The sequence below is a fragment of the Eleutherodactylus coqui genome, chromosome 13 (genome assembly GCF_035609145.1).
Source record: "Eleutherodactylus coqui strain aEleCoq1 chromosome 13, aEleCoq1.hap1, whole genome shotgun sequence".
Classification (NCBI taxonomy): Eukaryota; Metazoa; Chordata; class Amphibia; order Anura; family Eleutherodactylidae; genus Eleutherodactylus; species Eleutherodactylus coqui.
Genome location: NC_089849.1, coordinates 29,125,720 through 29,141,017, shown reverse-complemented (window position 1 = coordinate 29,141,017; position 15,298 = coordinate 29,125,720). Strand labels below are relative to the sequence as shown.

The window sequence follows — 15,298 nt, the reverse complement described above, 5'->3', positions numbered from 1 at the left end:
ACCTAGTAGAATGTACTCCACAACGAAAGCCAAAGGAGGTCCAATGCGCTTTTAGATGGGGGGTCTCTAATAAAATAGCCATTCAGTGTATATTATATTTCTGCCTTAACCTTTCCAGTTTTCTGCAAACTGCCACCTTTAAGTAAATAAAAAGGGGGGGGGAAAGCATGAAAATGGCAATTATGGGCTTTTATATGTATTATCATGATTGCAGTTTACTGTAATAGCAGTTGCAAAGACTATGTAGTGTTCCCCATCATGATCATATCCAATGGATGAGTAGTAGCTGCATACACATTACAATGGTCAGGTCAGTTTATTATGCAGTTTGTCACTTTTCTGATGCATTTTAATATATGTTGTAGAAGAGCTCCCTCTTGTGGTGGTACAGCTAACATCACAACTTATGTTTGCCGACTTTTTCTTTTGGAGGTTCTCTGTGATGTGAGCATGGGACTTGTTCAAACTGTGTGTGTTATGCATCTGCATTTGGTCCACCTATATAGACATTCCTGTAGCATCAAACTACCAGCGTAAAGAAGGGATTGCAGTAACTTCAGTCCTTTTTATCCATTTTGCTGTGTGTAGCGATCTTATAAAAATACATTTGTGTTTTTGTCTTATCAAACATAATCAGAAGATTGTCATATTATCTTAATATTTGAAGAATTTTCCTAAATTTCTCTGCCTTTTTGTCTGTTTTGGTTTAGGTTTGAGAAGGGGCGCATCTATACATTTATCGGGGAGGTCGTGGTTTCTATGAACCCCTACAAGAATCTTCCAATCTATGGAAAGGACACTATAGAACAGTATAAGGGAAGAGAGTTGTATGAACGACCTCCACATCTCTTCTCCATCGCAGACGCAGCTTACAAAGCCATGAAGAGGCGCTGCAAAGACACGTGTATAGTAATATCAGGTAATCTGCTGTAGTCGCTCTTCATCTGTGTGTCATAACGAACTATAATAAGTGTATCGAGGTCCGGTGAATCTTGGTTAAGTGATTAACTGGACAAGGAATTTTGTAATTTATGGCAAACTATTCATCCATTGACCAGTATGCAGTAAACTCCCCCTAGTGGTGGCTGCAGGCAGCCATAATTCTATCCTTTAACTCTATCTCTGCAGGATTATAATGGTTTATTTCTTGCGTTGCAGGAGAAAGTGGCGCTGGGAAGACAGAAGCCAGTAAATATATAATGCAGTACATAGCTGCCATTACTAATCCAAGCCAGCGAGCCGAGGTGGAGAGGTAAAGGGGTTTTAGTGTTCTCATCAATTTAGGAGGGCCATGCTGAAATGTATGCGTTGTTGTTTTGACATGCTATAGATTCACTGTCTCTTACACAATTCCACAGGGTGAAGAATATGCTGCTTAAGTCGAATTGCGTCTTGGAAGCGTTTGGAAATGCTAAAACTACCCGCAACGACAACTCCAGCCGATTTGGAAAATACATGGACATTAACTTTGACTTCAAAGGAGATCCTATTGGGGGGCACATCAGTAACTACCTACTGGAGAAAGTAAGCAACAACTACTTGGCCTCTTACGGCCACATGATGAATATTTACATCATGGAGGCGCGGGGTTAGTATGGATCAGGAGCCGATACTGCTTCATGCACAGCGGATGCCAGCTGTCTTTGACAGCTAATACCTGCCCGCAACAGCCACGATCAGCGTAAGCGCTGATCGCGGCTATTGACCTTTTAAATGCCGATGTAAGTTTTGACCGAGGCATTTAAATGTTCTGATCCAAGTTTGGGGGTCCCACGATATGCCATTCAGTTGCCATGGCAACCTGGGCCTTTCTGAAGGATAGACTTCCAGAATGCGATATAATGCAATACTATGGTATTGCATTATACTCTGAGTGATGAAATTATCGCAAATTCAAGTTCCCAATGGGGACTAAAAAAAATGTAAAAATTAGTTTAAAAAACGTTTATCAAGCATTAAAATTAAAAGGTACTAAAAGATTTTTTTTAAAAAACCTTTTCCCATATTTATATTAAAAGAATACAAAAACTAAAAGTTGGTATTGCTGCGTCTGTAAAAGTACGATCTATCAAAGTTACGCATTCTTTATCCTGCATGGTGAACATAGAAAAAAAACATACAACATTATATCTTCACTTTTCTGGTCACCGCAATTCCAAGAAAAAAATTGAACAAAAAGTAATCCAAAAGTTGTAAGTACTCTTAAATGGTACCAATAGACACTCCAGAACGTCCCACAGAAAAAGAGCTCTCGCAACTATGTCAACGATGGCAAACCATCCGCAAAAACAGCCTGCCAAGAAAATGTCACGATGTGACGTCACCCTAGGAGTCAGTTGTGACTTGGTGCTTGCACCAGGGGACTCTACCTTTTACAGAAATGCACTATAGCTATTTGTGTGTGTATGTATGTATGTATGTATGTATGTATATATATGTATGTGTATATATATGTATGTATATATATATATATATATATATATATATATATATATATATATATAAATAATATAGTTACCATCCTCGCTGTACTGTATGGCATAGATTATAAATGGAGCTCAGACTGAGCAGATGCCATAGCAGGACGTCTGCCGAGGAGCAGTCAGGGTGCAGACCGCCAGGAGGGGTAAGCTGGCAGCCGCTGACTGTAACTTAAACTAATACCGCTGGATGATTTACTGCACAATGACATGGTGCCCACCTACCATGTGCTATTAGTACCAGTGTCCTCTTATGTGGCCCCGGAGAATCCAGAGCCCAGCCGTGACCTCTAGATCCACACACAGCAATGACCTGTTGCTGCTTTGAAGTATTTACTTGCAATGAATTAATACTTTCATGTCTTGCCTTTCAGTCTCGGGTGATTGTTCAGCAGTTGGGAGAGAGAAATTTTCACTCTTTTTATCAGGTTGGTTTTTCTTGTTGGTTAGAAAACCAATATCCCGTCTGATCTCCCCATTTCTCACTACATCGGTCTTCCTTCTGTACATTCCTGACATATGATGCACACACTGGTCACGGACAGAACATCATGTGTCACACTCTACAGCAGTGTTTCTCAACTCCAGTCCTAAGGGACCCCCAACAGGTCATGTTTTCAGGATTTCCTCAGTATTGCACAGGTGATATAATTATTGTCAGTGCCTCAGACATTGCCACAGGTGTTCTTACTATAGGATATCCTGAAAACATGACCTGTTGGGGGGTCCTGAGGACTGGAGTTGAGAAACACTGCTCTACAGGCTTAGCATCAATCCGAAGGGTGCCTTCACAGTCATAGAAATGGGAAGGTTCTCCCTTTATTGCCAGGGAGAGCTATGAGAGGGACAGAATCTTTTAGGTGACCCGATAATAGAAAAAGTATCTCTATGAGAGCTAAAATGGTGACACAGTGGTGGGGGCAGTCAGCCTGCTGTTTTCTATAGAATAAACTACAAAGAGGAGAAGTGCACAAATGACTGGAATACATTGGATAGACTGCACATCGGTACTACTTCTAAGGGCAGGATAGTCACAGCTAGCCCTAATACAGTCCCTTGCAAATAATTAATTTGCTGCATGTTTAATTCTACATGAAGAACTTCAAAAGTATGAAAATAGAGTAAAACTGTGCATGGGAAGTATGGGGCGTACGCTTTTCGAGCAAGGCTCTAAATCATGGTATATACAAATGTTAAAGTCCGAGAAACTTAAAGGGGTTGTACTAGGATCACAAGTTATACCCTATACAAAGGATCGGGGATTACCAGCGAATGGGTGGGGGTCTCACCACTGAGACACCCGTTGGTCCTGAGAACAGGGGTCCCGTTTCCTCCTCTGCCTGTCACTGTGGGGTCATTTCTCCCTATGCAGTGATGTCAGAATGAATGGAGTGCTGTCTGACCATGTGCAATCGGTGCTCCATTTATTTCAATGGGATGATGGAAATACCCGAGCGCTTGCTGCATATGTATATCTACAGTCCCACTGAAAGTGAATGGAGCGTCAGTGTGCTTGCGTGACTCCCTCTCCATTCAGTCTCCTCCTTACTGTGGGGGTACAGTAAGCCTGCAGTGAGGAGGATGGGGGAAACAGGACGACTATTTTTGGGATTAGTGGGGGTCTTGGTAATAAAACCCCCCATTGATCAGCAAGTTATCCTCTACCCTGTGGATAGTTACAACTAGCTTTAATACAGACAGTATCTTGCTAATAATTATGTTTAATTCTACATGAGGTTGTTCTGTTTAGAGAGCGCATTGTCATACACCCTATTAGGCAATTCTGAGTTAAGAGGGGGACTTCTGTTCATGATCTTCATCTCTTGACCAGACTGGGGAGCGCTTACAAAGAGCATCTCTGGCTCTGGAGGTCTGCCTTGCCTTGCATTACACAGATAATTCATTGATATAAAAGGGCACTGTGCAATACTTCATTTGTCCTGTGGAGGCACTGCAGTGAAATTGAACACTTGCTGCCAGGGGCGCTTTTTGGTTTGCTTACTGTAATGAGATTTTTCTGTCAAGTAGGGATTGTCCAAAGTGGAAAACCCCTTTTAAGAAGGAAATCAACATCTTGTAAATCTGGATTTAATTACTTTTGTCTCTAGTTGATCTTGGGAGCACCCGAGCAGACCTTGCGTTCCCTTCACCTCCAGAAGGATATCTCCTCTTACATGTACACCCGATCCATCGTTCAGATGAAGGTAAGAACAGGTTATGATAATATCACATGCGGAACACATCCATCCACCCATTGTCAATCCAAGTTCCTAAAACTTTGCCCATCACTTTGATGGTTACTTACAATACTTGGCTAATGTGATTCGCTTCACTTCTCATCCAGTCTTCCGTTAATGATGCCGGAGAGTTTAAAGAAGTGTCAGAAGCCATGAAAGTGATCGGGTTTAAGCCAGAAGAGATCCAGACAGTCTACAAAGTCTTGGCCGCTATTCTACATCTGGTGAGTAGGTGCGAGTATGTGGTGAAGAGACGGGGAAGAAAGTGTCAGCGCTTGGGTTACAGTGCGGTGAACCAGCTGCTACTGATGATCTTTCCGAAGGAGAAGTGTATGGAAATTGGCAGAACTCCTCTACAGCTGTGTCAATATACATATTTAGTGCCGCAAGAACATGCGTCTACCGTACTAGAGCCAAAACATATACACACACTTGTTTACAAGACCCTACAAATACTCTACAGGGCTGCATCAGCTCCCTGTGTTCACAGAAGAAATGTCAGAACATCCTATTGGTCTGAGTCCTCTCTTAAAGGGGAAATCCAATCAACACGATCATCGGATATGATGTAGATACATGGTAGAAGATCGCATGGGCGAAGTGTGTGACCTTGGACCACCACTGATTTGAGAATGAAAGGACTGTATGGAGAACTCGACCACTTTTGGCAATGCTCAGTTTTCTACTTTGGAAAATCTGACCATGTACTTGGGGCCCATTCACACGGTTGTGTTTTCTGACCGTATGCAGTCCGTATTTTTTACTAAAGGACTGAATGCAGACTCGTTGAATTAAATTAGTGTATTCAATCATGCGTGGACTAGAATGACATATGCCCGTGTGAATGAGTCTAGAAATCTCTGTGCGGCACCAAAGGGGTTTTAGCACTTTATGGACACTTTTAAAGGGGTTGTGCCAAGTTATATCGATATCCCCGACTTACAGGATAGGAAATAACTTTGTTATTGGTGGGGGTCTGATTGCTGGGATTCCCATTGATTGGGAGAATGGGGGTCTCCAAAGTCCCCACATGAGTGAAGCAAAGGATGTGCATATGCCCTTCTGCTCTATTTATTTCAAGGGGAGCTTTAGAAATTTCAGAGTTCCAATGACAGATTATAATAGGGGCATTTTAGTTGGCAGCCCGGTGCCCACGGTTGCCCAAACCTCCCCTATCAATAATCCACCATTGCTTGGCCCCACTATTTCTCACCAGTCTTCCCTCAGGTGAATAATATGCTGTTAGATGGAAGGTGTCGCAGCACGCTGCTTTCAATTAAGAAGCAGCGTACAGTGACTTGCATCAGGGAACAAGTAAGCCTGCCCAACGTTCTAGCCTCAGCCGAGAGCCAGACGCTGCTTTCTTTCCGTACCGCTGAGAAACGCGTTGCTGCTCTCTCCTTTAACACAGCAAAGGAGGGGAGAGAGTTGATGAGAGATGGAGACATCACTGAAAAGAGTAACTATATGGTAAGCTTGGTTCTGCATAAACCTGTAGTAACCTCAACTCTGGTACTCAAATTGGTTCAGGTACTGTATCTATCTATGTAGTATGTGTTAGATTATGTTTAATCTTCAGACCAGTGGGGAGCCCGACAATCTTCATACAGCCTGGGGTCCATTGTAGACTTAATCCACCACTGCCAAGTGCTAAGTAATCTTCAATACTCCCATTAAAATGAATGGAGCAGCAGCACACATGTGCATCCTCTACTCTTGCTTTAGGATTAGTAAGGATCCTACCGTAGTAGTCGGACCAATCATAAAGTTATCGCACTTCCCAGATTTTCTAGTGTACTCTGGCTTCTATGATGGCTTCTAAAATAAGTTCATACTTCACATTTAATATTTTGTTCTCTCTCCATCAGGGGAACCTCAAGTTCACTTTGGATGGCGATACCCCCCTGATTGAGAACAGTAAAGTTGTGTCCGTAGTGGCGGACTTACTTGGTTCCAAATTTGAACTTCTAGAGAAGGCTCTTCTGTACAGGACTGTGGCCACCGGCAGAGATGTCATCGACAAGCAGCACACCGAGCAAGAAGCCAGCTATGGCAGGGATGCCTTCGCCAAGGTACAAAAAGGCTAACGGATATGGTGATGCAAAGCTGGATTGTGTATGTCACTCCTGAGGTGAAGATGATTAACTATACATATGTTTACAGGCCATCTACGAACGCCTATTCTGCTGGATCGTCACCCATATCAATGACGTCATCGATGTTAAAAAGCAAGATGCCGCTCTCCACGGCAAAAACACAGTTATTGGTGTGCTGGATATCTACGGATTTGAGATCTTCGACAATAACAGGTATGAGGGCTTCCATCCAGAATGTAAGATTGGTCATACATTAGTAAGGTTCCCCACATGCTGCGGACAACCTGCTATTGGGTAAGCAGGATTCCTGCTCCATCCACTGCAGTGGAGACAGGACCACTTGCACCTCTTCATTGAAGTGAATGTGAAATACAGCAGCTGGGAATTGACAAACGTAAATCAGATAATTGTGTGTCGCTGTAATTAATTTTCCTTGTGGGCCCAAAGAACCGCAATCCAACCCTGCTGGTACGTGCTGCTATCTAGAAGCAGATTCTGCTGTGCACGTTACTTAGGAAAATGATTATTGTGCGCAGTCCTCCAATATAATCATTTTACTATACAATTAGGTTAACTTCACACAGGGGTGTGCACGCTACCGGCCCGTGAAACTCCGCTTATGTCGAGCTCGGAAATGAGCGTTTTTCCTGCGGATTGGAGGCATTTTTGTGTTAAAAACTCACATCACTTCATGAAAGTAACGATCCTCCGGCACGGCTGAAAGCAACACCGTAGGACTGGCAAGTGTTTACCATTGTTTTCAATGTGAAATCTTGCATCGCATTGCACACAGTGCAATGTTTTTGCCGGCCCCGTCGAAAACAATGGGAACGCCCAAAGATAGGACATTCCTCAATTTTTTTTCCTCCCTGCAGTACGATGTACAATCGCTCATGTATATGGCCCTATTCCAACAAATGGGGTCCATATCCATGCAAGGTTTGTGCGTCTCGCACAATTTTCTTTGACGCGTAAAAGCGGCCTTAGAGGCTAGATTTCCATGCTGCAGCAGTAGCCTCTGGCTGAAACCTCACCTGCCCTTCCTGGCCAATGGCAGCATAATGTTGCTTGTAATAATGCCCTTTTATCAACAAAATCATGCGGCCATTGCCCATCGCCCATCATGGGTAGACATGGTTTTGGCCGCATGTGGTTGCCGGAGATTGGAGATCCAGCCTACAACTTGGGTTGGTGATCTTGGCTATAGATCATGCCGATTGGTGTTTTCTGATGACTTGTCCATTTGTCTTTCAGCTTCGAACAGTTCTGCATTAATTATTGTAATGAGAAACTCCAGCAGCTGTTTATCCAGCTTGTCCTGACCCAGGAACAAGAGGAGTACAAGAGAGAAGGGATTCCCTGGAAGCACGTAAGTAACCGCATCATTCACTCCCGAGGAGAAGGAGCTCAACCTGCGCCACTTGTGCCTCCATTTCCATAAATAATCCTGTTCTTCATCGATGATGATCTGGTGGTTCCCTCAATGACTTCTCATACGTCTCCTCTTCTTCTTCTTACAGATAGATTATTTTAACAACCAGATCATTGTGGATTTGGTAGAGCAGCAGCATCGGGGAATCATATCTCTGTTGGACGACGCCTGTATGAATGTGGGGAAAGTGACGGACCCCATGTTCCTGGATGCACTAAACAAGCCGCTGGGAAAACATGCCCACTACTCCAGCAGGAAGGTAATGGTAGCCTAAGGAAGAAAGACTGATGGGTAATGAGGGATGCTGGTTTATAATAAGCCACTCAGTATTCTAATGGCGCTATTGTATCCGCACCGCTAACCATTGCGATTCAGAATCAATTGGGTGCTGCACCTTACAAGTTTAGCCCGGCAGGTAGTTATCAGTTGTAAGTGTTAGCTGCCACTAGTGCTTCTGTTCTAGCACCCGAGTAGCATTCAGGACAACTCATGAGCTCATCATTTTGGGATCTAGCTGTTTGAACCTCCAGTAATCTGCTATTATTACCGGGTGTAATGCAGAATTTTATAGTGCTCATTTTCTTACATTTTCACCAAAGCTCTTTTCAGACGCTCTCTACTCTGAATAACAGCAGGGAGGCTCAAATTTAGGTCCCGTGTCCCCCGCCCCACAACAACCATATGCCCTAATACACTTATAAAGCATTTCGTGTGAAGGGTTTGTTTCAAGGTACAGGCTTTTTTTGCATTAAAAGACCTACCAGTTGGACACCATTATGGTTTGATGGTTAGCACAGTTGCCTTGCAGCTCAGCAGTCCTGGGCATCTACAGTATATCGCAGGGGTGGCATTGCGACGCAGATTCAGGATATGATGCAGGAGAAGGAGTTACAAAATTGTACAATCTTAAGGATAAAAAAAATGTAAGTGAGTAATGTTTTGATATTAAGCAAGCAGTTTAACATTGACCGTAGATTTTCCTACCGCTAGCTATAGCTAACTAAGTCCTAGGATTATTAATACTCCATTCACAATGGCTGCTTTGTATTTAGCACACAGTAATAACAGCAACACTTTGTGGAAAATATCAAGTACATTCGAGAATAATTAATGAGGCTGTAGGGCCAAATACCATACACAACTTCACATTTAGTGCTAACCGCCCCAAAGCAGTTCCCATGTCCAAGTACAATGTCTGTTTTAAATATCAAAGTCCATAACCCAGATTTTACACAATGTCGGTGGCCGCAATGTTAGCCCTTCCTATAGTAAGCCTGCTATCATATTTTCCCTAGCAGTGTGCACAGTTAATGGTTTTATTGAGGCTAGCCTTACTTACAATACCCTCCTCAATGTCCTCCTTGGCCTGGATCCGTAGTTCTACAGCGCAATTCCACACTGTCTTGCGCTGACAGTGGGCAGTCTCATTTTTGCTCTGCACGGTGCTCTCGGCCTTCTCCAAACAGCCTCTCTCATTGAGGGCTTCAGGCCCCCTCTTTTTTTCCCATGTGGCAGCAGCAGCTGCTCTGCTGATCCATGCACCCTTTCAGCAGCACCTCAGCTCTCATACACAGTCCTGATGCTCTCCCCTGTGACGCAACAAATATTATCCTTTATGTATCCAGGTCTCCAGCCACCAAAATGTTCCCATTGAGCATGCTCAGTTCAGTGCAGCAGTGGATTTTGGTGCTTCAGTGTGAAGCTCAGTACACTCTAGGCATTGCCCTATCTTCACTTCTTTAAAAGTCCCTTACAAGTACATGGACCTTCTATGTTCCTCCAACTCTGCAAAACATATTAAGTGTGCTAGTACATGGATGTTAGCTGCTGGTGTTAAGGGTCCTTTTACACGGCTTGATCTCACTGATCAGCATCCTTTTTTTTCCTGGCCTTCACACAGTTACATTCACAATGTTTTAGGGACTAATGATCGTTTATGCGATCTTTTGTCCCCCCTACTGTATCCTTGCCATTGGCAGCACACGCCCTGGGGAGATATGCTTTTTGTTGCAGCATAAAAGATGCAGTCATCTGACAAACAAGCTTTTGCTCATTTGTCAGGTGATCAGCGGCACTATCACACAGTCCGATGATCAGGTAAGCAAATATCCTTATGAACGTTCTTATCGAATCGGGCTGTGTAAAAGGCCATTAACCACTTAACGCTACAGGACGTACTGTTACGTCCTGCAGCTTCAGGGTATGTATGAAGGGATATCGCAGGGCGATCAAGCTCTATACAACGCGGGTGCTGGCTATTTCTTAGAGCAGACACCCGCCCGCAACAGCTCCAATAAGCCGCTCATTGGAGCTGTTAACCCTTTAAATGCCACCGTCAATTCCGACAGCGGCATTTAAATGCCCTACCGATGTTCAGGGGTCCCGCACTGCTCTCCGCGATAAGATCACAGGTTGCTGTGCTGTTGCCATGGCAGCCGGGGCCCTTCTGAAAGGCCGCAGGGCTGTCATTGTAAAATTCCTATCGAGCCATGCCTGTGGCATGGCTTGATAGATTGACTGTCAGATCAAGAGCGATCAAAGCATCGCAAGTTCTTGTCTCCTCAGCGGACTAAAAAATAAAAATATTTTTTAAAGTTTTACTAATTATTAAAAAAAAACAACTTTTGCCATATACGTATCGCTGCGTCCATAAAAGTCCCATCTATCAAGGTAATTCATTTTTTACTCCGCACGTTCAGCGTTGTCAGAAAAAAAAGGACCGCCAGAAGTGCACTTTTTTATTCACCCTGTCTACAAGACTAAATGTAATAAAAAGCGATCAAAAAGTCATGTATGTTTGAAAATGGTACTAACGGAAACTACTGGACGTCCCGCACAAAATTAGCTCCGCTATGTTGACAGAAAAAATTAAGTTATGGCTGTCGATAGATGGCGACAGAAAATAATTTGAAAAAATTAAATATCTTTGAAAAAAAGTTAAAGTACTACAGCAAAAAGAAATCTATACAAGTTTGGTATCGTAGTAATCGTACTGACCCATACAATAAAGTTATGTCACTTTTGTTGCAGATTGTGCGCCGTAGAAACAAGATGCACGCAAAGATAGCGGAATTTCGTTTTTTTCCCATTTCACCCCACTTAGAATTGTTTGCGTTTTTCAGTACATTAAATGGTACCATTGAAAAATACAACTCGTCCCGCAAAAATCTACATCGATGGATAAATATATGAGTTATACATTTTTTTTTTTTTTTTTTTTTAAAGGAGGGAGGAAAAAGCGAAAATGGGGGGGGGAAGCCTGCATCCTTAAGGGGTTAAAGGGGTTTTCCGGGACTAAACTATTGATGACCTATCCTCAGGGTAAGTCATCAATAGCTGATTGACAAGGGTCCGCCACTCAGGATCCCTGCTGATCAGCTGATAGAGGTGACAGTGGTGTTTGGGTGAGCGCTGCTGTCACTTATGTCCATGCCAGGCATAACGCTGTGCATTGTATAATGGCTGTGCCTGGTATTGCAGCCCACTCCCATTCACTTCAAAAGAACTGAGCTGCTCTTGGGCCATGTAACCGATGTACATGACATCACAGGCCTGAGAAGAACCCGTGGCCTCTTTAGTCAGCTGATCGGCAGAGATCCCGAGCAGCAGAACCCACCAATCAACTGAGGAGATGTCATCAGTAGTTTAGTCCTGGGAAAACCCCTTTAATGCTCGCGGCTTACCACTAATAACCAGGATTTGCCATCGTTTGAAGTTGCAAGTCCAGGTGCAGCCCGGCAATTAGTGGCAAAAAGCAAGTGTAACCCGCAGCAGGTAACGCTTGTGTAATATGGCGCGCTGATCGGTAAACTTTCCTACTGTCAGCAGTATGAGAGATCCAGTATTTTATGGTTTACTAAACAGTCATGATTTTTTTTTACTGTTTTATTGAAGATTAAATACACCATACAGTATATGAACAGATAACTTTGCGTACATCGTAGGCTTTTCAAGTTGAGGGAGAATTACACAGGTACTTTGTCACAACTGACATATAAATACAATGCATTAGCCATTGGGTTACAGTGTCAGCAGAGTTGGACAGTTGGCACCCACATTACCGACCACCCCCAGATACGGTTCTGTTCAATAAACCTTCGAGCAAGTCTTGTGTTTAAGTTGTGTCCGTGGGGCCAAACCATCCCCCCCCACACCTCCAGGCATTTTCTATATTTATAGACTATGTTCTCATACGGTAAGGTGGAATCAACAATATTGTGCCATATCGAGAGCGTTGGGTAATGTTGTTCCATCCAGCGTAAAGCTATTGTTTTGCGGGCCAGGAACAACACCTTAGTAAGAAATATCCGATCATGTGCCAGTGTTCCAAAATACCGAATAGTCACATGATCGGGTCAAGTGGAATTGGAATCCTCATTAACTGGCTTAGAAATTCTGTAACCTCCCTTCAATGCGAAGATATCTGGGCAGCTCCATATTAAACAATTAAAATTTGCCCCCGGTGCTGGGCATCGATGACATTGGTTGGTAGACACCCTGTTCATTTTATAAAGCCTGGTCGGTGTTCGATATCACTGGTGAAGTATATACAGTTGAGCCAATTTAATGTTTGCGTCTGGTTATACCATGGTGTATGATGCCTTCGCGACATCCCATTGCTCACCAGTAAGGGAGGGGATAAGTCCCTTCCATCTATCCCTCACCGACATTGGCTGGTAGATTCACAAGCTATGGGAGCGTTCTATTATCCCACAGAGGAGTTTCTAAAGGGGTACCTACATATTTAGTCAGTGATTTACATGTCTGCCACACTCTAGGTAGCATCTACTTGGCCAGTAGCTCTGGTTTCTCCAGAACGATCCAGAGGGAATAGAAAAACCATTAGGTGGTGTTTGGAGTTGGGATGGGGGGGCATTCGACAACCAGTGCCGAATATACTTAACTTGTCCGGGCAAAGAATACAGCTTAAAATCTGGTAGCGCCGTTCCTGCCATGTCTTTAGGGCGCTGTAGGGTCTCCATGCCAAGCTTAGTCATGGTGATCCTTCGGGTGCGTTCATATGTCGCTGACTGGTGCAGATCTGAAGAAGATTTCACCTTTTCATTTTAATGTACATTGAAGGGATGAAATCTGCTGCAGATCTGCACTAAAATCCTCTGCAAAATGTGTGGCAAATCGGTGACGTGTAGACGTACCCTTAATGTATCAGCAGTATATCTACCTGCCGACAAGTATGAGTTTAACTACAGTAGGTTATCTCGAAGTAATGGCGTTTCCACTAGCAGCTACTTGCTGGAAGCATGAAGGGATCTCAAGGGTACCATAAATAGTCCTGGTAATAGGAGGGTTCAGTGCCATTATAAGCAGTGGAACGTCTGCCGATCCTCCTTAAGTATTCAGATCAGTGCAAACTCTTGATACGGTCCTTGCGTGTATCTGCGGTGACCGTTCACAGTAAACGCTGCACTTGCTTCACCTCCTGGAAGAACAATGTGCTAGTATATACCGCATTTGCATCTGCGAATTATTATTCGTGCACTTCAGAGCTTTTTCCACTGACAGGAGTGCTGGAAGTGTTCTAATATAAAGTTCACATTCATGTCTACAAGCCGGGGGTCATCATCGCCTGGACCACCCATCACAAATAGCAGACACGGTTTTTTGCCAGTTATGACGTGTGATTTTTCTGCCAATTTCGTAGAAACTATTTAACCTAAACAGCATGTTTTTGGAGTTTGGGAGGAAATCCAGAACACCGGCACTGCATGGGTAACAAAGCTAACTATTGAGCCAATGTGCTGCCCGTACCCCAGCATGATAGATGTGTGTAGCTGACATGGGGAGATGACATTGGGAGCCCCACTGATGATGGGGACTGGTGTGAGTACTGGCTACAATGAGTTGTGTTTTCGGACATGTTAGGTGAAGCACAAGCATTGTATCCAACTACAATATCCGTGACTGTTCAGTACAATGTTTCTTGACATCCTCCTCTGACCCCTTTCGGTGATGAGTTGTTTCGGTCCACAGGATCCCCTTTCACTGGATGTTTTTTCTCGATCACTCTATTCTCCATATACCCTCCACACTATTATATGAGAAAACCCCACGTGGTTCGCAGTGACATCCCGGGCCCGGCTAGACCCGCACCGATGACCCGGCCTCGTTGGAATCACTCAGATCGCTGGATTTTCCCATCTAATCTGGATTTATATGAAACTGATCCACGGAAAACTTGTCCGGTGATTTTATGCCGCACTCCGGGGTCACGGGGAGAATTTCCATACAGGGAAGCGCCAACCATGAAAGGATCGGGGGCTCCAATAAAGTCGCTGTTCAAAGTAGACAGCAAGGTATCGCCTAATATATATGCAGTAACCCCGGCAATGCCTTATACAAGAGGTTAACCTCTTCCTAACATTCTATCCTGAAATGTAATAATCTTATAAGCATAAAAAATTGCAGAAAAATTAACATATTGTAGATGTTCTTAAACTCTCCAGCAGAGGGAGCCAAAATCCCTCCTGACTGTGTTGCCAGTGTTGTGCATGGATCAATCCGTGAAAGATGATGTCATGTCTAGCCAATGGACGCTGTACGCCGCTGTCGCCTGATTTACACAGCCTGCAGGCCTATTGGTATTCCAGACTTCCAAGCATCAGACTCTCCAACACTTTGGCGTGAAATGTTTATTTTGTTGACTTTTGAAGAAAAAAGAAATCCTAGAGAATTGGCCTGTTTCCTCTATAAAGAGACCCTCATCCTTCATGATGCTGTGAGAGAAGGGCATTACTCACCGCAGTGAGGAAGTAGAGTTTTAGGTTTTGTTCACATCACATCCGTTTGGAACCTCTAAAGGCAAATCTGGCACAAAATGCCGGACAAAATAGTTATTGGGGGCAGGACGGACCCCATCATAGTTGATGATGAGGGTCCATCTGATTCCATCCTAGGACAGATCCAGCATTCCTTTTTCTTACCCCCATGATGGAGCAGGAATTCAGAAAGAGAGAGCTGGTGTGAAGCCATCCTTTATGTTGCTAGTCAGCCCTGCTAGATGAAGGGGTCGGCCAACAACGTTCGCACCGATCT

The 15,298-nt window shown here is 43.8% G+C and overlaps 1 protein-coding gene across 1 annotated transcript in view; it reads left to right on the top strand.

Annotated features, from left to right (window-relative positions):
* MYO1D (myosin ID) overlaps positions 1-15,298 on the top strand; it is an 89,296-nt gene that overhangs the window by 41,118 nt on the left and 32,880 nt on the right. Inside the window, exons 2-11 of the mRNA XM_066587491.1 lie at positions 711-919; positions 1,159-1,252; positions 1,359-1,524; positions 2,855-2,908; positions 4,589-4,684; positions 4,825-4,941; positions 6,586-6,789; positions 6,881-7,026; positions 8,068-8,182; positions 8,334-8,504. Of these exons, the coding sequence (XP_066443588.1) occupies positions 711-919; positions 1,159-1,252; positions 1,359-1,524; positions 2,855-2,908; positions 4,589-4,684; positions 4,825-4,941; positions 6,586-6,789; positions 6,881-7,026; positions 8,068-8,182; positions 8,334-8,504 (1,372 nt within the window). The remainder of the gene's footprint in view (positions 1-710; positions 920-1,158; positions 1,253-1,358; positions 1,525-2,854; positions 2,909-4,588; positions 4,685-4,824; positions 4,942-6,585; positions 6,790-6,880; positions 7,027-8,067; positions 8,183-8,333; positions 8,505-15,298) is intronic.